Source organism: Microcebus murinus, chromosome 20 (assembly GCF_040939455.1).
Source record: "Microcebus murinus isolate Inina chromosome 20, M.murinus_Inina_mat1.0, whole genome shotgun sequence".
Lineage (NCBI taxonomy): Eukaryota > Metazoa > Chordata > Mammalia > Primates > Cheirogaleidae > Microcebus > Microcebus murinus.
This window is the reverse complement of record NC_134123.1, coordinates 11,810,684-11,831,334: the sequence shown is the minus strand read 5'-3', so window position 1 is coordinate 11,831,334 and position 20,651 is coordinate 11,810,684. Positions and strand designations below refer to the sequence as shown.

Sequence of the window (20,651 nt, the reverse complement as noted above, 5' to 3'; positions counted from 1 at the left end):
CTCAGCACGAATGAATGAATGGCAAACATATTCCACACTCCTTTCCAGGCCCACCCTCCCCAGGGTCCCCTGCCTCCCCAGCTCCCGGCCTACCGAGGGCTGCCCTAAGCTTGGCCCTCCCAAGGCCTCGTTCCCAAAGGCCACTAGGAAGGAGCCCCAACAGTTCTAGGGACCGCTGGTCTCCTCGGCACCCAGGGCAAGTTCCCCCATCCTAGTGTGGACTGGACCCCCTGCCACCTGCAGGCCCGTCCAACTGTGAGCGCCTGCCCAAGGCCTCTTACAGACGAGGCCACACTGGCCGGCTGTACACTTTAATCAGTGCAGGTTATTTACAGACACACGTGTACGTGGGTGGACTGGGCCCCTCCCCCTCCCCTCGGCTGGCTTTCCGGCTCTGCAGAGGTGGGGGAGCTGCTGGACCCACGTGCACGAGAAGCCGGCAGAACCCCCGCCTCCTGCACCTCAGGGATGCTGGGTAGTCCTCACCTGCCCAGGCTTTTGGGGCAGGAGACAGAGCAGCCGTACAGTACCATTTCCCACTGGCCGCCACCTGCTTGCTCTGGGCGGGAAGGAGGAAGGAAGCATCCCCACCCTCAGGGCTGAGCCCAGGAGGGGAGCCTCTTCGCCACGATGGGCTCCTTTCGGGGTTCCACAGTCTGCATGAGGGGTTGGGGGGAGCTGCTGGCCTGTCCCCATCAGTGTCTGTCCTCCCAGTCCCCTGGGGCACAGGGAGCTGGAGGGAAGACCCCATGCCTGGTCTCTGCTGGGGTGAGGCCAGGACTGGCTTGGGGGAGGGCCTTAGCAGTCTCCCTTTGGTCCGTGGTAAGGCAGGCCCTGGGCCCCTGCTCCGGAGCGGGAAGGAGACGTGGGCCCAAGGGGCACATGGGAGCTGCGGGCTGCCCAGGGCCCAGGTGGGGTGTGGCTGGGTTCTCAGGGTTGCTGGGGCCATCAGAGTGGGCCGGGAAGGAACCAAGCCTCAACTCAACTCAGGGGCTAGTGGCCCACCTCCTGGCCCCTTCCCTGTCACCCTGGGGCTTCCCCTGGGTGAAAAGCTCTTCTAAGGCCAGACTCAGGAAGGAGGGGACCCAGCTGGGCTGGCCAGTCTCCAACTGGGCACTGGGCAAACAGAGTCCTCGTGTTGGCCCCGGGGCTCAGGCCGTACTGGCCATGCTCCAGCGTAGGCCTGTGCCCCTGCGCTCCTCTGGCTGTGGCCGAGCCAGGGGTGGACGAGGGCTGGATTCCCTGTCTGGAACAGAACTACGTTTAGAAAACTCTAAACACTCTGCCCTGGTCAGGAAAGCAGAAACAAATGCTCACTTAAGGTGCCAAAATAAAACCCCCAAAAAACCTGGGCATAAATAAGGAGGGCAGGACCACCGATGTTTGAGGGCCGGGAGGGGCCCCCACCCAGGGGCGGAGGGAGCCCCGAGCACCGTGAGGCCGGAGGCGGCGGCGTCAGACCCACTCCTGCAGCGAGCGCTTGCAGTAGAGCAGCACGCGCGGCGCGCCCTTGCGCTGCATGTGCACGAGCGCGTAGGCCAGGCCCAGCACGCAGAGCAGCAGCAGCAGCGGCACCAGCACCACGACCACGTTCACCGCCCGCACCACCTCCTCCAGCTGCACCACCACACGGCTGCCCCCGTCCTTGTCCCCGTCCGCCCCTGCCCCGAAGTCCCCCTCGCCGCCGCCGCCTGCATCGCCCTCCGCGCTGTCCCCGTCGTCCGCCCCCGGCTCTGCACCCCTGTCGGGGTTGAAGGGCGGGCGGGCCACGTCGGGCCATCGCGAGCCTGGCTCCACGTGCTCCTGGCAGCCCATGAAGTCCCGCAGGATGGACTTGGGGTAGCCGGGCTCCATCCGCAGGCGCTCGTTGTCGAATTTCCAGTATTTGGTGCCCTTGTAGAAGTAGGTGTAGGCTGCGGGGGCAAGCGGGCCAGAGCGGCTTCAGGTGGGGCCCCGGCACCAGCAGAGCCCCCCAAAGAAGACCAGGACATGCTGAAAGGGCCCTGGCTTTAAAGTGTCCCCTTCTTACTTGCCTCCCTGAGCATTTTCAGAGCTGCCCCTGCCCAATTTACAGCAGCCAGGCGGAAGCTTAGAGGGGTTTGGGGGGTCAAGGGCCCGACTAGAATCCTGGGCTTCCCGACCAGGCTGACACTGCCCGGGGCTGGGCACGTTAGGGTCCTGCAGCCCGCTGGGTCGGGGAACCCTGCTGCCCCATCCTGGGACTAGCTGCACCCCACACCAGGGGCCAGGGTCTTGCTCAAAGCCATGAAGCCACCCTGCGGTGGCCCTGGAGCAGAGCCTGATGCTGCCCTGGACTGGCTCTCTGGCCTTGGGCACCTTGCCCGTGTCCCATCAACACTGGAAGGGCCAGGCTGGAACCCGGTGTTGAGTCTGTGCTCTGCTGGACACACTAAGATCAGAGCGGAGTGACAAGCTCACGCGCAGAAGCTGTGTGACCAGACCGAGCACTGGCAGAGCAAGCAAGGTCTCCCGAGTCTCAGAACCATGAACCTCAGAGCCAGGGCTGACGGTGTTTCTTAAATGCACTGGAGAAATAAAGGCCACAGGTCCCTGTTGCTTGTAAGGGCAGGTAGACCAGGTTCCCTTCTAGGCGGGTAAGTGACATTCTGGGAGGATGCTAGCCCCCCAGCACTCTGTGTGAGCCAAGCCCACCCACTCCGACTCGAGGCCCCGAGGGCTGTCTGGGGGCAGCTCTAGGCTCCAGCTCTGTGCACAAGCAGGCTGGGCAGGCAGCGCGAGCCCATGGCTTCCCAGCCGTGGGATCTTGTTCACCCATCCTTAAAGGGGATGGTGACCACTCAGGGGGACGTGCTTGGGAGGCTCCCAGCCCTGGGCACAATGTTGTGGTGTCCCCCATGTGCCATAGCCCCAGGTGACCTCAGGCAAGCCCTGTCTCCCCGAGTGTGTGGCAGGGGGTACGGTAAGTGCTGGGCAAACAGGGAGGGGTGGCCTGGTACCTGCATCGTTGCTCAGGAAGGCCCCTCTGGGGGAGGTGGGGACCCCCTGCCAGACACTGATGGGCTTGGGATAGCCAGGGTCTCCACGCTGCGTCTCCTCGTTGTAGCGCCAGTACCTGTGACCAAAAGCACCAGGCTGTGGACCTGGAGCCCCTGCCGGGGTCCCCTTCCAGGTAGGCCCGAGGGCGAGGGGGCCTGGGTGGGCCTTCTCCCTGCAGGGGAGGGGGCATGCTGCTCACCTGTCCTCTTGGAAGAAGAAGGTGTGACCCGTGGGCTCCCACCAGATGGCCGTGTCGATGTGGTCATAGGGGATGTCTAGGCCGTAGCTGGTCAGCGGCTGGGGGTAGCCGGGCTCCAGGTTCGCTTCCCGGAAGAGCCAGTAGCGGTTACCTGCAGGAGGGGCAAGGCCGTGTAAGGATGGGCCTGGGGCCGAGGGCTGCGTGCGGGACGGGGACAGGGCACGCTCTGCCGGGCCCATGAATCTCTTTGGGTCCACTGCCCTCCCCCCAACACACACACGCACAAAATCACACAGCCCTGTACCCGGGGCAGGTGTGGACACCCACATGCTCACAACACACAGCGCAACTCACCTGCACGTCACACACTCAGCTCCCGGGACACACATGTTCCCATGAGCACAAGCCACCTGCTCACACCTGTACACACCCCACACACCGTGCATGGGCCTTCATTCCCCTGTGAACACCCCCTCCCCCAGTTCTAGTACACAGGGGGCCTGCCTGGCCTCTGGGTCTAGGGGCTGCAAACCTGGAGCCCCCACAGCCCTCCCAGCACGTGGCCCAGGGCTCCCTGCTCTCAGAGTGGGCCCAGCCCTGTCCTCAGGCAGCTCCTGCCTCGCCGAGGCTCAGGCCACCGTAGGGGACACAGCCAACCCATGGGGGTGGGGAGGTGGGGAGCGTGTCTGCCCTCGAGGCCTTTGCCTTTGCAGACAGACCAGAGATCCTGTCCCAGAGTGGGCTGGGGGACCCACTCTTAAGACACCAGGACAGAGGGAAACAGAGCCGAGCCCCTATGCCGTGGAGGGTGGACGGGCACTCGTCCCCAACTTAGGACAGCTTCTGGTCTCCGGGGTCCCAGGACTGCCCCGCCCGCCGCCTCTGCCTTCCTCCCTGCCCCCATCCCCACCCCAGCTCACCTTTGAAAAAGACAAAGCGACCATCCTGGCGCTCATAGGCAGCACTGATGTCCCCGGGCAGCCCACGCCAGAAGTGCCCGATGGGCATGGGATAGTTGTCCAGGACGCGGTTGTGCCGAACTCGCCAGAACCAGCGGCCCTGGGGAGGGTTGGGCGTAAGTGGCCGTGCACGCTCGCTGTGGGTCGGGAGAGGCCCTGTCCTCAGTCCACCCTCCCAGGGCCGGGAGTGTGGGTGGGGGAGGCCACTGAGGCTCTGGGTGGGGGAGCGGCTTGGGAAGCCAGGGCCACACTGGGAGAGAGCCCTGGGCTGGGGACCCGCACTGGAGTTTGCTGGGCCTGGTTCCTTCCTGGTCTAGGGTCCAATGGCTCCCCAGGGCCTGCTGGGGGGGAGGGGAGGGGCAGGGCAAGGCTCTGGGGGAGGCCGACCCGTGCCAGACCTTGAACACGAACATCTCCCCGCGAAGCATGGCCACTGTGTCAAAGTTCCCATCACAGATGTTGGGGCCATACTGGTCGGGCCGCTCTGTGGCTCGGGGCTGGGCTGGGGGGCCTGGCTTTGGGGGTCGCTCTGGCTTCCCGCCTGGGGGTGGTGGCTGGGGCGGCCGGGGGGGCCGGTGGTCTGGCTGGCCTGGCCGCCGGGGTGTCACGGTGGGGAGAGGCCGGGTGGGCTGTGGCTGACCGTCCGGGGTGCCTGCAGAGAGAGGTGGGGAGTGAGAAGTGAGAGGGCACCCTCAGACGACAGCCAGGATGGCGGGTTCTTCCACCCAGAACCTTGGACCCCCCAGCCCCCAGCCTGGAGAGGTCTGGCCCAGTGCAGGCCCACCCCTGTGAAAGGTCCCATCTGTCTATGGCAGACCCCTCCCCCACACCGGGCCTGGGTCACTTGAGGCTGCCAGCCCTGGAAGCAGCGGACGCCGCAGAGGCAAGAACACAGCTCTGGCTCTGGCCTCGGACATCTTGACTCCTCTGCGGCCCGCCCGTCTCACTTCCAAGTCGCTGGGGAAGCAGTGAGGGGCGTCCGGCAGGCGCCCAGCAAGGCAGGTGCTGCCAGCCCCTGGAAGGGCTCGGTGTGGGCACAGGGCGCAGGCCCGACCCACTGAACGGGCCCCAGGAGACTCACCGCCGGAGGCTTTCTCGGAAGGGGCCTGGGTGGGGCGGCACCTGCTCAAAGCCACTGGGAAGTGACACGCCAGCAATGCTCGGGGGAGAGCAAGACAGGCTCAGGCTGGGAGTGACAGTGAGAGGATGGGTCCCGGGGTCCCCAGGCACTCATGGTCTGGGGAGAACACTGAGGCCGAGGAGGAACGGAGTCACGATGGGCCACGGAGCCACATGTGTCCCCTCAAAGGCCCCAGCCTGGAGCTCGGGTTAGGGCTGCGCCCTGGAACCCGCCAGCCCCGGGTTTGATTTCCAGCTCCACTGTTTACTCCCTAAGTGATGTGAGCAAGTCACTAATCCTCACTGGGCCTCAGTCTCCTCATCCACAAAAGAGGGGTAGCAGTGAGCCCTGTGCCCGCCGGGCCGGGACTGGGGAGCAGGTCCACAGGCCCCTGGCCGCAGCCCACGCACCGTAGAGCTGCTGGATGCCCCGCAGGTCGTCCTCGGGCAGCTGGAAGTTGTCGGTGTCCATCCACTGGTAGAACGGCGCCATGATGGCACTGGGGTTGTTGGAGTGCTCCAGCCCCAGTGCGTGGCCCAGCTCGTGCACCGCCACCAGGAAGAGGCTGTTCCCTTGAGGGGTGGGCGGCACGGTCAGCTTGGGCCTGTCCCAGCTCCCCGCCGCCCTGCACCCTCCAGACAGCCTGCCCTCGCTTCACTCCTGGAAGAGGCTGAGCTGCACGGACTTCTGGCCTCCAAGTTCCCCATCTGAGAAATGGGTACAACGATCCCTTCCGACCTCCCCTTGGAGATGGTGGGACAACAGACCGAGAGCGAGTGTGGTGATCTGGAGACCTCCACAGGGGAACTCGCCCCTCCCAACCCCACGGCTGGCGGACCGTCTCAGGAGCTGTGCCCAGCTCTGCTCTGCCTGCCCTGCCCCCACCCTGGCCAGCCGTCCTCACCATGCAGGTCAGTGCTGGAGAAGGTCCAGGGCTCATCTGCGTCAAAATGGGTGTCCCCGCCCAAGCCAGGGCCAGGGAAATAGGCGTGAGCCAGAAAGCCACCCGTGCCGTCAAACGGCGAGCTGTCGCCGTGGAAGCCAGAGGCAAAGAGTACCATGATGTCGGCCTCCTTCTGCCGCCGCAGCCGGATGTCCTCGTAGGGCACCTCCTGGAAGACCAGAGGTGTGGCCTGCTCCCACACGCGGAAGGCCCTGCGCACCGCCTCCATGGAGTGGTACCAGCCCAGCTTCTCTGTGTAGTTCTGGATGCTGCGGGCGGGCAGGAAGACGGGCGAGTGGGTGCAGGCACAGGTGGGTGCAGGCACAGGGGGCTGCTGTCCATGGCTAGCATGTTCCCAAGGAGCACGCGTGAGTTGGCATGCCCATCAATGTCAACCAGCCGTACTCTGAATTTGTCAAATCCAAGAGTTAAGATCACTGAATAAGGCTGCCGTGTGGCAAATAAACTGATTTTAAGTAAGAAAGACATTAAACAGGCCGGGTGTAGTGGCTCACGCCTGTGATCCCAACACCTTGGGAGGCCAAGGTGGGAGGATCGCTTAACCCCAGGAATTGGAGGCTGCAGTGAGGTATGAACCTCACCACTGCAGTCCAGCCTGGGCAGCAGAGCAAGACCCTGCCTCTAAAAACAACAACAAAAAACCACCAAAGAAAGACGTTAAGTGAACAAAAGTACAGGAGCTACGTGGCTGGGGGAAGGACCAGGGAATGGGATGGAAACGTTAAGGTTTGGGAAACACAGGCCATGCAGTTCTGCATGTTGAGCTCCCAGGTGAGGCAGACCTGCGTTCCAGGCCTAGCTCTAGTGCCGTCTGTGTGATCTTGGGCAAGTGACTCTGTCTCTCTGATTTTCAGTTTCTTCATCTGTTCAATGGGAAGGGGCTGGGGGAGTAACCCTCATGGGTTCCAGTGGGATTAAATGACTCGGGAAGAGCACAACAGAGCCTGCCCATGACAGTGTGGTGTGAGGCCTATTATCCACGGAAGTCAGATGAAGCTTCTGTGTGCCGGACAGACTGCCATCGAATGTGGCTGGACCGTGAATTCACTCTGGGGTCCTGAGGTCTAAGTAACCCTCGGAGCTGCTCTTCCTTGGGAGATGGACCTCTGGGTGGGGCGGTGGCTGGACTGGAACAGGAAGGGGGGCCCTGGGGGGACCATGGCTCAAGGCACACTCGGCTCAGGGGGTTTTCTTGCTCAGTGACTCAGCAGAAAGGATGAGGGTCCCCGAACCAGGGTTTTTGCAGGCGACTTGCTGTTTGCTCACAGGATAGATTCCTGTACCCCGGCTGTCCCCGGCCCTGCCCTGCAGTTTGTTGTGTTGGTGCAGGAACTCTGCTGGCGGGTGGGAGGCAGGGAAGGACAGAGCAGAAGCGGAAGCAGCTGCGAGGGTCCCAACCTCCTCTGGAGGGAGCGTGTGGCTGGTCCCATCGGCCTGGGAGCGGGATGTCTAGGCCGGGCACCCTGGGGTGGGCTGCTGGGAAAGGAAGCCTGAGGCTCAGCCCACCAAGAGGGGCAGGAGCCTCCCTGGGCAGCTGGGCCCCTACCTGAAGGTCAGATGGTGGTTGCTCCACTTCCTCCCGGTGAGGGCGTAGCGCTTGCGCCGCCGCCGCAGATTGGCTTTCACGCGCACCCCGAACTGGTCTGGCACCCCACAGCGGGGCCGCTTCATCCACCTGGACCACGGGGCGGAGGGGTGAGCGTGGAGCCTCCCGCAACACGCCTGCCTGCTTTGGCTCTGCCTCCTCCAGGCAGTCCGCCTCCTCCCGGCCCCTCCCGCCTCCAGCCTCCCAGCTGCCCCTTCCAGTAACACGGGCAAAATGACCCTAAACCGGAAGCCTGAGTGCCCATCGGTGGCTCAATAAGGTGAGCCCTTCTCACCAGTGCCACCCAGGACCAGGACTGTTGCTCCTGAGGCCTCCTGTCCTTGCTATGTCATGCTCTGTGCACTCTCCTCAAGGACATGGCTTTAGATTATGTCACCTCGATTAGAGTCAGAGCGAGGCCCAGCTTGGACGTCCCATCCAGGGACTCAGCACTGCGCCTCCCATTCCTATGCCAGTGGCAGACATCACTAATCAATCACTATGCTCCTCACTGCTGAGCCCAGATCCCACCTTAGGGGCTTTCTATACAAGGCTTCAGGCAGCCACTCCAATCGATCAGAGTAGGCACAACGACCAAACCGTTTGCCACCTCTTATCTGGGCCACTCTTGTCCGGCCTAGACATGCCAAGCCCTCCTGAGGCTAGGCCAGAAGGAGGGCAGGTGCCTGTGGGGTCTGGGAGGGGCTGGACGGGGACACTCACGCCTTGGTCTCTTCATCGAGCACGCCCGTGACCGGGATCCCGTAGAAGCGCTGCATCTCCGCGAGGGCCGAGGCCAAGATCTGGGCGGAGCGCATGGTGGACATGTGGCGGCTGGGCTGGGGCAGGTAGCCATAGAGCCGCAGCCAGTTCTGCAGAGAAGCCATGGCCCGTCAGCAGGTCTTAGCACCGCCACCTACACACAGGCACGGCCTGCACTGACCGCCTCTTGCCACCTCTGCCACCATCGCCCCACCTGAGCTGTCGTCGCCTCCTGCCGGGGCGACCTCGTGAGCCTCGGAACCGCCTCCCTTACTGCCCACTCTCACACGAGAGCCAGAACAAAAGGCCAAGCCACGTCTGGTCGGTTCTCTGCTTAGAACCCTCCAAAGGCGTCCCATTGCCACGGGAAGTCATTTGTACAGGAGCGGCAAGGTCCTCACTACCTGACCCCACCTTAGCCCTCTGACCTCACTCCTGCCACCCACGCCGGCCCCAGGGCCTTTGCACTGGCCGTTCCTGTTGCCTGGCCTGCTCCCCAGCTAGACGCTGGCATGGCTCGAAGCCTCGTTTTCCTCAGGTCTCTGCTTCAACACCACCTTATTTGAGGTGTTCTCTGGCATTATGTAAAAAAGGCGCCACCAGCTACACCCTGCACCGCCTGCTGGCACTATCACCCGGTGACACGCTGTATACTTGGTGTTTACTGTTCGTCTTCTCCCAGTAGGATAGAAGCTGTGCCCACAGGACGGTCCACAGTGGCCGTCCTGATCACTGCGCTGCCCCCCCAGGCTGGGCCCCTCCACTCCAGGTGGACCGCTGGGGACCCCAAAGGGTCCAGAGTCTCCCGGGGCTTCACCAAGTAGGAAAACCAGCCCCCTGGCACTGCTCCCCAAAGACCCTAAACCTCCTGGAAGGGGAGCACACAGATCCCGGCAGCCCATGCGGGCCCGAGAGGTGGGGGACAGAGGCCTGGAGCCCCGATGCTGCCCTGCTGCGAACTCTGTACTCTTGGGGGCCCCGTGTCCTCATCCACAGAGCGGGGAGCACCGGGGCTGCCGGGGTGAGGATGGGGGGAGAAGCGTGTGGTTCACAGTGGGCACGCCCGGCCTTTTGGAGGCTTGCTCTGCAAGTCTTGTCTCCCACCCATCCACCCATGCACCGGCCAAATGTCCCCAGCACCCTCCCTGTGCCAGCGGGGGGATGGGGTCGCGGGTGGGGACAGGCAGCACACCCGCAAAGCAAGGAGCGCACACCTCCAAGTTGACAGTGCAGGGAGGCTGGGTCATGGTAAGAAAGGGGGCTCCGCCATGCCCACCTTCTGCCCTCAGGGCCGGGACAGCACGTGGTCACCGTGGGAGGCGGTGAACGGCGGCCAGGCTGCTTGGACAGAGGCCACATGCGTCTTTGCTTACCCCAGGCGTCTGGGGGCCTCCAGGGCGGGAAGAGTGGAGGCCTGCCCTCTGAGCTGCCCTGCACGGTGAGCGCTGCACCAGGGGCCCCTGAGGCCGGACAGTTGCTGAACCAGGCGGCTGCTGCAGCCACGCTGTCACCAGTGGGGGCCACGCCCACGAATCTGCCTGCCACCGTCACGTCCAACTCCTCAGGCACTTGCTCCCTCCGTGCCATGGCCAGGCCAGCCCTGGCACCTGGCCAGGCCCCCGGTGTGGCCGGGCTGCCGACAGACGGAGCAGCTGCCGCGCCCAGGAGCTGCTGAGTCGCAGGCTGGAAGCACGGCCACAGCCTCGAGGCCTCTCAGGACCCTGGGAAACAGCCACGGAGCAATGAGGCGGAGACACGGAGCTGGGGCAGGTCCTGGCCTGGCCATTCCGAGGTGCAACCCCGGCCGTCTTGGCCTGGGTCAGCCATCAGTGAACAGGAGCTTGGATTAGGGCCCGCCCTGTCTCACGGGCTCTGGGAAGACTAAATGGGAAAGTGAATGCCGCCATGCTTGGTGCTGTGCTGGGCAGGGGAAGGTGCTCAGCAGATGTGACAGTGACAGAGACTGGGCAGCCCACGGGCCGGAGCACAGCGCAGCCCGGGAGGCAGGAGCGTCCACAGCCCTTCTGCCCGCCTCTCTGGCCCAGGGTTCCCTCCCGCAGCTCCATCAGACACGGGTGACGTCTCGGGCACCCTCCCTTCCCTTCCCCAGCGCGGGGAGCCTTTCCCAAGGCTCCTGTGGTGGGCAGAGCAGGTCCACCACCACCCCTACAGGACACGGTTTTCCTGAAGATGCTTGGAGAGCTCCAGACTGCGCGGCGTGAGCCCCAGCCAGCTCTAAAGCGCAAGGGACCGGCTGGGGGCAGGGAGTGGGGAGGGCTGGCTGCTGGCAGAGGAGGGCACCTCTACATCACCTATTTGCATACGGTAAAAATATCTCCCGGAGCGCAATCACGGGCCACCAAGGGGCTGATTAGGGGTATCTGCAGAGTGACAGGAGGGGAGGGCAGGGGAGGCTCAGGCTGGGGCCCTGGGGAGGAAGGGGAGGGAGGTGGCCTGTTTGCAGGGAAGAGCTCCAGGGGCAGCAGAGGCCACAGGGCAGAGGGACCCTTCCACTCCAGGGCCAGCTCAGGGGCTGCCGGGACGGTCCCACAGGCCTACGGACCCCCCTGCACGGATGAGCACCCTTTCAGTCCCAGGGAAGCCAAGAGCTTCCATCTCACCATCAGTCAAGCCTCAAAGCCTCAGCCCCCTGGTGACAAGTGCCCCACAGCCGCTGCTGGGGAGACAGCCAGAGTGGCAGGACACACCACCCCTTCAGCAGCAGGTGGGGTCGAGTAAGCAGAAACATGGCCTTGGTGCAGACCAGCCGAGCCTCTAGATGACAAGGAGAAGTGACAGGGCCTGCCTGACTCAGGCAGACGCGTGCTCAGGATGGCTGAACGCCAAGCGCCGATAAATCAGCCCAGGCGGCAGCACCACCGCCGGTAGGGCTGTGGGCTTTCTTCCTTCCCCAGTGTCCAGGAGGGAGTTTCCTGCTACCCGACTGCCACGCCGGGTGGGACAAGCTCTGGCGGTGAGGACGTATGGGGAGGAAAAGACAGCATGGGGTTGGGGGCACAGGTGTTCTGCTGCCATAGGGCAAAAGGTGGGAATGAGTCCCAAGGTCACGACCTCCCAGTCCCAAAGCAGGCAGAAGGGCTGTGTTCAAGCCTCTGCTGCTTCTACTGGTGACTGTAAAAACTGTCCCTTAAGGCACTCTTTGCTTGTGACCTAGAATCTCACAAGTGGGGTGAGTCACGTGGGCGAAGCTATGTCTCAGGTGGGGAAACTGAGGCTCAGGGAAGTCAGTAGTGGGAGAGTAGGGGCAGGATTTAAAGCAAGGCTTGGTTTCTTCCCCCATGAAGGCCACCGTCCCATGGGAGGGAAGGAGGACTCTGGGGTCATGATGCTTCCCCCTACCTGCAGCTCAGGGTGGGGGCTGCTGCAGGAGCCCCCAGGCACGGTGACTCTCTCGGGCATTTCTTCCTTGAAGCCCCAGACCCCACCCTGTAAGTATTTACTGCCACTTCGAGTGAGTGGTTGGCCCCAGGCAAGGGGGTGTGGGGCCAGCAGGAGAGGCCAGCCACCTAGCACCTGACGATCTGGCGCGGCCAGGCCGCTGGCCCGTCACTCCACTCCATGTAACGCTCACAAGCACTGCCGAAAGGAAAAGACACGCCTGTCCCGTACACACACAGCAAGGTGCAGAGGGGGTGAGTGGCCCAGCACAGCACTGGGGGAGGGTCCCTAATCCTCCCCACACCCAGCATCTCTGGCGGGGTCCGGGCGCTGGGCCATGCTGGCCCTCCCTAGGACTGCAAAGGGCTCGTCTGAGAAGGAGCCACTAGATCACTAGATCGATGCTGTGCAGTGAGCAGCGTGGGGGAGGGGGCAGCCACGGCTCCTCCCAGAGGAGGAGATCGGATGGAGTCAGCCAGCAGCCCTCTCCCACTGGGTCCTTATCAGACCCCAGGCGACGATAAGGACAATTTCTGCTGGGCTCTGCTTTGCCTCTGTCACCCGGGTTCTCTCCAGCCAGGCACAAAGGGCGTCTTGTCAGGGCTGCCAGCGGGGGGCCCAGCCCCCAGACCTCTCATGGCCTTGTGAGGTCCGAGCCATGCCTGTCTCCCCTGCCCCGTGGTCCCAGTACCGAGCGAGGGCTCTTGGGAGCAGGCCAAGGCTTTGTCTGGCTCTGCACATGCAGCCACGAGGGGACAGCGCCGGCGCTGAAAGGGATGAGCTGGGGAGCCGTGCGTGCAGAGCGTGCACTCTAGGCCCACGGACCCACCCTGTCCGGGGCACCTGTGCCAAGAGCCCTCTCGCCAGCAAGCCCAGCTACAGCCGGGCCAGGACTCATCCAGCCCGCATCTCCGCAGAGACGGGGCGCTCACTGCCTCCCAGCATCAGTGATTATCAGAAAGCTCTTCCTCAGGCTGAGCAGAAATCAGCCTCGCAGGGACATCTCTGCCTCTCGGTCCTGACCGCTTGTCCCTGTATAACAGGCCTTTGCATAACTAAACATGGCTTAGACAACTTTTCTGAGCCTCAGCTTCCTTTCCTGCAAAAACAAGGCCAAGATTATCAACCCACCTGCTACACAGGGTTGAGAATAAATAGCGTGACCGGGCCTCGTCCAGGAAAGAAAACGGAGCCTGAGCCAGGTCTCCAGTCCTTGGTGGGTTTCTTATACAACCTCCAGAGGCAGCATGGTCCGTATTTAAGCAGTTCTAGAAGGACACGCTTGCTCATTTGGGCTTAAGTCTGCTTCCTGCTATGGGTCTTAAAGAAAAAGTTGCAGGTTGGGGTCTGGACTCCGGGTGGTGGGGAAGTCTGGCCAGGGACGCAGGAAGGAGGCAGACGTACCGCCACTTCTTCCCCCTGCAGCCTCCAGCCCACCCCCACCCTTAACCTGGTGGGAAAAACAAATGGGTCCTTTGGCCAGTGGGTGGGGCAAAAGGGGCCTATGCTGGCCAGGAGTTTGGGGCTTGGCTGGGGGCCAGGCTTGGGGCCTCACCTGGACACCGCCCTGCAGGGACTAACTCCGAGGTGGCGCTGGTGGCTGCATAGGTGGGGCAAGGCCGGGTGGGTCTGGGAGGGCTCTTGGCTCCTACAGCTCAGGGCAGTTCTGGTCCCACCCCTAAAACCTCCTCCCCCACGTGGTGGCTCGGGCCCATGGTCCCACCTGGTAGAACTTCCCCAGCACGGCACCCTGCGCTCGGATCTGCAGCCTTTGACCCAGCACGGGGTTGGGAGCCTGGGCTCCAAGCCAAACTGATCTGGGTTCCAATCCCAGCTCTGCCACTCCCTGGCGTGGCATCTGGGGTAATTCCTCTCAACCCACAGTCTTAGTTTCCGCTTCTGTACAACAGGGTAACGACGGCACCTATGCTTGAAGAGTTAAGGTGGGGAGTAAATGTGAAAATGCTTTCACAACACTTCCTGGCTGTGTGCAGGACAGAAGTACATCTGTTGAATGTGCACGAAAATAACACCTGAGCCTCTTTGGGCCCCACGTGCTGAACACTGTGCACAGCGTTCAGTGTTTTGCACATAAACGTGATGACTGTCCCCAGTCACTCCATCCAGTAGATACTACTGCTTTTCCATTTTATAGGGATGCTGCAGCTCAGGCAAGTTCAATGACTTGCCTGATAGCAAATGCCATTTGCTTCTCACTGCCATGGTGTTTTTGCCACTATTTTGCAAGCACTTCCTATATACCAGGTGCCATTCTTAAAAATGCGGGACATTAGAACCTGCTCGCATCTGTGAAAAAAAAATAAGAAAAATAAAATAAAATAATGCGGGACATGGAGCTGGGCTGCCCTACAGAGTGGCAGTCACTAGGGCTAAGGGTCAGCTCCAGAGAGCTGATCTAGACTGTGGCCTCCAGGATCTACCCTCTGATGGTGTAGGACGTTTGGGGCATCTCCAAGGGCTGGCTCATGGCTGGTACCCAGATGTTCAGCCATCTCTCCTGACACTGGGGGTTGAATTGGGTCTTCCCACGCATTTCCTTCCACTCCCGTGAAGGCAACCAGATCTGGGAAGAGGCATCCCTTTTGGTCTCTCTGATCCAAGCCAGCTCACACATTTTCTTGCCTGAGGCTACAAAATCTGTCACCTCCCTCAAAACGGGGAGCTCCAGGCAGGGAGGGGCTTTTCCATGCCCGCAGTGTTGTCATCAACATGGGCAGTGGGTGCTGGCTTGTGGAGAAGTCTTTGGGGGTGGGGGCGGAGTCAAGGTGTGTTTCCATGTCGTTTCCCCTCCACATTCAGGAATGTCTTTTACAAGTCTCCACCCTGGGGGGTGGGGGGCCAAAGGAGGTATTTGTCCAGAGGTCACAGTAGGCAGCTAAGCCTGCCCTGCTCAGACAAGGAGCACACACTGGGCCGTTCTCTGCGAGGGGGAGGGGGAGGAAGAGGAGGAGGAGGAGGAGGAGGAGGAGGCGGAGGAGGAGGAGGAGGAGGAGGAGGAGGAGGCAGCGGCGGCTGTGGCAGGCAGGCTCCCAAGGGCAGCCCAGACACAGACACATGACAAAGGGCTGGGTGTGAAGGGCACGGCCCAGTGGGAGTCTATCAGACCAGTTCTCTCTAGGCCTTGGCACAGTAGGAGAGGAGTGCTCTGTTAGCAGCAAGAGAAGGAGTGAAAGGCAGAGCAGGAAGGGAGGAGGAGAGAAGATTTAGCCTCTGTAGGTTCCCAATGACAAGGTCCTGACATTAACCCCTCTTCCCTGGAGGGTGGGCATGGAGGGCGTCCACTGTTTGTGCTCCATATTCAAGAAAGAGTATTAGTAAGAGGGGGCCAATGCACAGAAGTGCTGGAAGAGACCGAAGCGAGAAGCCTGGGCTATGGCTCACCAGGCAGACCTGAGGTCGAAATGAGGATTCCAGCCGCCCCCTCCCTCCAGGGCGCTTCCTGCACAGTTGCCAGGTGGAGGCATGGAAGGTACTCAGGGTCTCCCCAGGAAGGAGGGTGTGTCAGTGGCACCACACCTGTGAACTCTGGCACTCTGAGTCACCACCGCAGGGCTGAGGCCCTGAATTGTGCCTGGGGGTAGGTGGGTAAAGATAAGAGCTCCTACGGTGAAAACAAAAGGCATTGAACTTTTGTCTGCCAGGTGCTGTGGCCAGAGACATCAGGACAGAGACCCGAAGGGGGGCCTGGACTCTCAGCCCTGTAGGCTGGGAGCTACAGCTGGCACTGCAGCCAGGTGGGGATCCAGCCCGGCACACTCAAGGGAGAAAGTGGGACAGGGCAGAGTAGCTCAGTAGTGGCTTCCCCGAGGCCGAGGCCCGACAGGCTGCCAGTGTCTGGTGTCTGCTGGCTCCTGGCACGTGCCAGGCTCCCTGACTCCTTAGCCTGGTGAAACTCCCGTGGTTTCCTCCCAGGCAGGGAGAGAGGGAGGGGAGAGGGGCTGGCTTTGGCCCAGCTGCCAAGCTGCTCCAAGAAGGTCCCAGCCATGACCTGACCAGAAGCCCGGAGCTGTGTGATTACAGCGTGAGGACCAGAGCCCTTCTCCAAGGGAGGCAGGCTCTGGACACAGGGTACAAGCCAGGCTCAGGAGTCCCTGAGGCCACAGTCCCCTGAGTGATGTGACTCTAGGAGCAGCCTGCACCCCCAGGGCAACTCTAGGACCTATCTCCAGCCCTCTATCCACCACGGCTTCCAACATTCAGGGCTCCCTAAACCTTCAAGAGTCTCTTCCAAGCCACAGTCTAGGACCGATCCAAGTTTCCCCCAAGGAGTGGGGCTGCAGGCTGGTCACAGAGTCCCTAGCCAGCGCATCACAGGCTTAGGGCCGGGGTGGGTGGCCTCAGTACAGCCAGGGCTCTCTTCCCTAGATGCGCTAAGCTGTGGGTGACCCCTCAGCTGGGGGTGGGGTGGGGGTGATGGAACTGCAGAAGCAAAGAGAGTGAAACCCCTTAAATCACAGGTTCCAGCACCTCAGCACCTGGCCATCTAGGATGCCGATCACAATGCGCAGCCACCAAATTCCAGCTAGGTCCAGAATTGCTTCCTGTGTGGGGATGCCATCCCTAAGTACATTATAACTCCTCAAGGGTGGGTCACGTGACTTGAAATTCTTAGGTACTCCACTCCTGGGTGGCTGGTGGGCCCAAACAGTACTTTGTGCTCAGTACCGGGTCACAAGCTAAGGGCAATCCCCACCAGCATGAGCCCCCTCTCGCCCCTGCCCCTGCCGCCCCGTGTGAGTGGGGGAGGGGCGGCCAGCCCGGGCATGGGCTGGGCTCCCACCCTGCTCCTGCCAGGTCCGGCCAGGGAGCGAGGGCAGAGCAGGTGTAACTTGAGCCCAGGAGGAATTCCCTGCCCTTCCTCCATGCTTTTATTAAAGTAGGGCGGGGAAGGGCAGGCTTCCATGGAAAAATCTCCCAGGCAGCCGCGGGAGGTGAGACAGCCATCCTGGGCGGGGAGGGAGCACCGGCCCACTGCAAATAGAAACGGCGCAGGCCCGCGGCCCGGCAGCCCAAGGGCAGCGAGGTTCCAGCCTACCGGCCCCGCACAGAGGAGGCTCCAAGGTGGCTCTCTCCCCACTCCCAGCCTCTCCTCTCCTCTCCTATCTGGGGCAGGGAGCAGGGTCTCGGAAGTCGGGAAAGAAGGGACCCCACTTTTGCCCTAGGGCAATGGAGCTGGCCCCTTCACTGCCCTCACTCCGGAAGACGGTGCTGAGCGACCCTAAAGAGCCGGGGGTGCTGGCTGGACTCGGCTCTGCTCTGGGAGGCCGCGCTTGGTCACCTGCGGGACCAATGCAGGGATGGGCCCTAGCAGGGACGTCAGGCGGGCTTGCAGCGAAAACGGGCGCAGAGTCCACCCTCTCCGACCCGGGCCTCCGCGTAGTGGCGCTGCTAGCGACAGGGTCTCTCCCTCGGTCCCCACTCGGGCGTGGTGAGGCATCCGCGCAAGAGCGCAAGAAAGTCGCCAAAGCGCTCCCACAACCCTGGTCTGCTGCTTCAGCGGTTCGCACCCCTTCCCCCATCCCGGCCCGCCGTGCGCGGCTCGGTGTCACTGGAACCCGAGGCCACCCAGGCGGGAGCGCTGCCCAGCTCCCGCGTCGGCCCCGGAGCAGCCCCCTCCCCACTCGCAAAGAGCGCCACGGCGCGCCCGGCCGGCTCTCGAGGAATCAGCTGCCCAGGAGGAAGAAAGGAGGGGAGGCAAAGCCGGGGGGCGGAAGCGGCTCCCGGGACACAGGCTGGGGCGGGTCAGTGCCCGAGGCAGGCTGTGTGGTCGAGGGCGGGCGCGAGCCCGACGCCCTCCAGGAAAAGAGGCGAGCCGCAGAGGGCGAGCTGGCGAGGAGCAGCCTGCCAGGTCCCCTCTCTTCCCCCGCGTCCCCTGCACAGGGGCGCGTCTCCGCTCGCTCCACCTCCACGCCCAGGCTGAGGCCTGGCTCCCCTCCCCCGGGTCCCCAGCCCGCAGCAAGGGGACAGGGCGGGGGTCCTTACCTCGGCGTGGACTTCTGCGTCTTCGGCCGCCACGCCGCGGCCCAAGCAGCCCAGAAACGCGAGTAGCAGCGGCAGCAGTCGCGGCCGCGCCGCCGCCTCCCGGCCGCCGAGGAGACCGCCCGTCCAGCCCGGCCGTCCGGGCGCGCCCCTGTCGCTGCCCATGCTCCCGGCGCCCAGCCTGGCCCGCGGCGCTGCCCGCTGGGTTCGCTCGCTCGCGGGCGCCCGGGGCTCGCACGCGCCTCGGAAACTTGCGACGCTCCCTGGCTCCTGGCCCGCCGGGGCCGCTCAGATGCCCTCGGCAAGTGCCCCAGCCCGAGGAGACGCGGGCAGGGTAGGTCGGGCGCGCGGAGCCCGCCGGCGGGAGAGGGGGCCGGCCGGCGCTGCCCGCCGCAGGGTCCCGCAGCCTCTGCGCCCCGCGCTCGGGGCCCGGCCCCCGAGAGCAGGCGCAACTCCGGAGCCTTTGTCTGGCTCAGCGCTCCGGCCGCCCGGTCCCGCGGCGCCCCCTGCGCGCCCAGCTCCCTCTGTCCATGCCCGGGGCCGGGCGCCGCCCGGAGCGCGCGCCTCCCGTCCGGGGACTCCCCCGCCGCCGCGCCCGCCGGGCCGGGGCCGCACGCAGTCCGGGAGGGGCGCAGGGAGCCGGCCCGCGCGAGCAGGGCGAGCCAGGCAGCGGGCGCCCCACGTCCCCGGCGAGTTCGGCGCGGCCGCGGGCGCTCCCGGCACTCCTCCCCGCGCCGCGGCCGCGCCGCTCTTAAAGGGCCAGCGCGCGGACCCCGGCGGGGGCTGGGGGCGGACCCCGGCCTGGGCTTCCTCCCAGCAGGTGCTGGCGGGGACCCCGGCAGGTGGGCGGCTCCTTCACTCTCCGCCGACTGCGGGAACCCTCCTGGCCCGCCCGCTCCGCATCCCTCCCCGCCCGCCCCGCATCCCTCCCAGCCCTGCTGGGGGGGGTGACCTCCAGCGCGACTCCCCGCGGAGGGAGGCGGCGAGCAGGGCGTGGCTCCCCGCGGGGCAGGAGTGAAGACTCCTCCTCCTCCTACCTGGCGCGCGGGGGGACACTGAGGCAGGGCGGGCGGGAAGGAGGGACCCCAGTGTCCTGTTTTAGGCTAAAAAGGAAGAATGTGGAAATGTGTCTGCCCGAGCCCTCTTTCCAGAAACGGAGGTGCCTTTGGCCCTTCAGAAACTTGCCTCAGCCGCAGAGCGAGGGCCGGGCGCCTCGCGGGCGCGGCGGCGCGGCGGCGCTCAGGCTCGGGAGGGGCGCGGTTCGAGTCCGCGTGTGCCGCTCGGCTGCGGCTTAGACGCGGGCGAGTTGCTTAGTCTTTCTGAGCCTCCGTGTCCTTATCTGAAACGCGGGGCGAAGGGTTGGGTGAGGGTGAGGTACGGCTTCCGGCTCCTGGCCCGGCGCAAAGTAAGCGCCCAAGCACTTTGGCCGCTGTTCGTGCACGTGAAGCGCGACGGTGCGGCTCGAGCAGGCGCCGGGCAAGCCTTCCCGCGAAGCTCAACGTGCTGCACTCAAGTCTAGGACGCAAGCAGCCTGACGGTGTGGACGCCGGAGGCCCGCGCTGGGAGGCCGGGGCGTCCAGGCCAAGGGCAGCTCTGGCGCGGGGCACTGGCCGGCGGGGTCGGGGGCGGAGGGCGGAGACCTGCCCTCCTCTCTTCAGCCCCGGAAACGGCCGCTTTCGGTACCTGAGAGCCCTTTCTCCCGAGTAGGCCCCCTGGTCACCCAGCCGGCCTCACCTGCGGAAATCCGATACCAGGGCTGGCAGCGCGCCTTAGAAGTGGCCTGTTCGCGCCGCCCTGCCAGGCGGAGACAGGCCGGTGGACGGTCCCTGGTGCTTGGCAGAGCTTCCTGGGGGAAAAGAAGTCGGAGTCAGGAGAAAAGGTGGGTCAATTTCATCCATTTCCAGGGACTGACTTCTCTGCGGGGGCGCCTCACCTGGGAAGTGGGTTTCTAAATCCTCTTTGAAATTTGCTTTTGGGAAATGTGCAGCGGACTTCAGAAACAGACAGCAGGGATGTCCCTGTTTAAAGACCGCATTGCGTTCTTTCACAGTACCTGTACCTGATCAACTAATTTTGAAAAAAGTTAGTGTTTATGTGCACACCTAGAAAGGAGAGGAGCCGGGAACCCTGAGCAACCTTCTTAGAGGCCTGTGGTGGGCCAGGCCTGGTGATTGTGTTTTCTTTGGAGGGTCCTCTCTTGGGGCAATCTGCCTTAAGAAAATGACAGCCCCTGTGACCAGATCTTGTGGCTCCCAGTGACTGGTTCTGGCTGCTGCAGGGACTTCGGGGCTCCAAGGTGGGTTTGTACATCCACCTGTCACAAGATGACCGAGTCCCTACCGGGCCTGGCCAGTACCCAAGGCCTGAGGGGACCCGTGGGACTGAGCTGTGTGAACTGTCAACTAGCTTTTACCATTATCCACATTTTCCCAATATTGTGTCATCTGTATCCTGACAACCCTCCCCCTCACCCCCACCCCAGATTCTTTTCTTGGAGTCTTTTGAATTAAAAACCAGATGCGGCGTTTTAGGGCAGTTGCATTTTGAGATTCTGTAGTGGTGAGAGGGGTTGTACACAAAGCTCCGGGTTAGAAGCCAGGTCACTGGGTTCCTGCCGCAGCTCGAATTATTTACAGGGTGACCTG

At 63.5% G+C, this 20,651-nt stretch overlaps 1 protein-coding gene across 1 annotated transcript; it reads right to left on the bottom strand.

The window, feature by feature from the left end:
• Positions 1-295: 295 nt before the first annotated feature.
• On the bottom strand, positions 296-18,802 carry MMP15 (matrix metallopeptidase 15). Its single transcript, XM_012743965.2, has 10 exons — positions 18,010-18,802; positions 8,569-8,717; positions 7,807-7,935; positions 6,201-6,508; positions 5,707-5,868; positions 4,575-4,828; positions 4,138-4,276; positions 3,218-3,368; positions 2,979-3,094; positions 296-1,913 (listed from the first exon to the last, which is right to left on the bottom strand). The coding sequence occupies exons 1-10, from the start codon at positions 18,169-18,171 to the stop codon at positions 1,456-1,458; spliced, it is 2,028 nt and encodes a 675-aa protein (XP_012599419.2). The 5' UTR covers positions 18,172-18,802; the 3' UTR covers positions 296-1,455.
• Between the last annotated feature and the right edge of the window lie 1,849 nt (positions 18,803-20,651).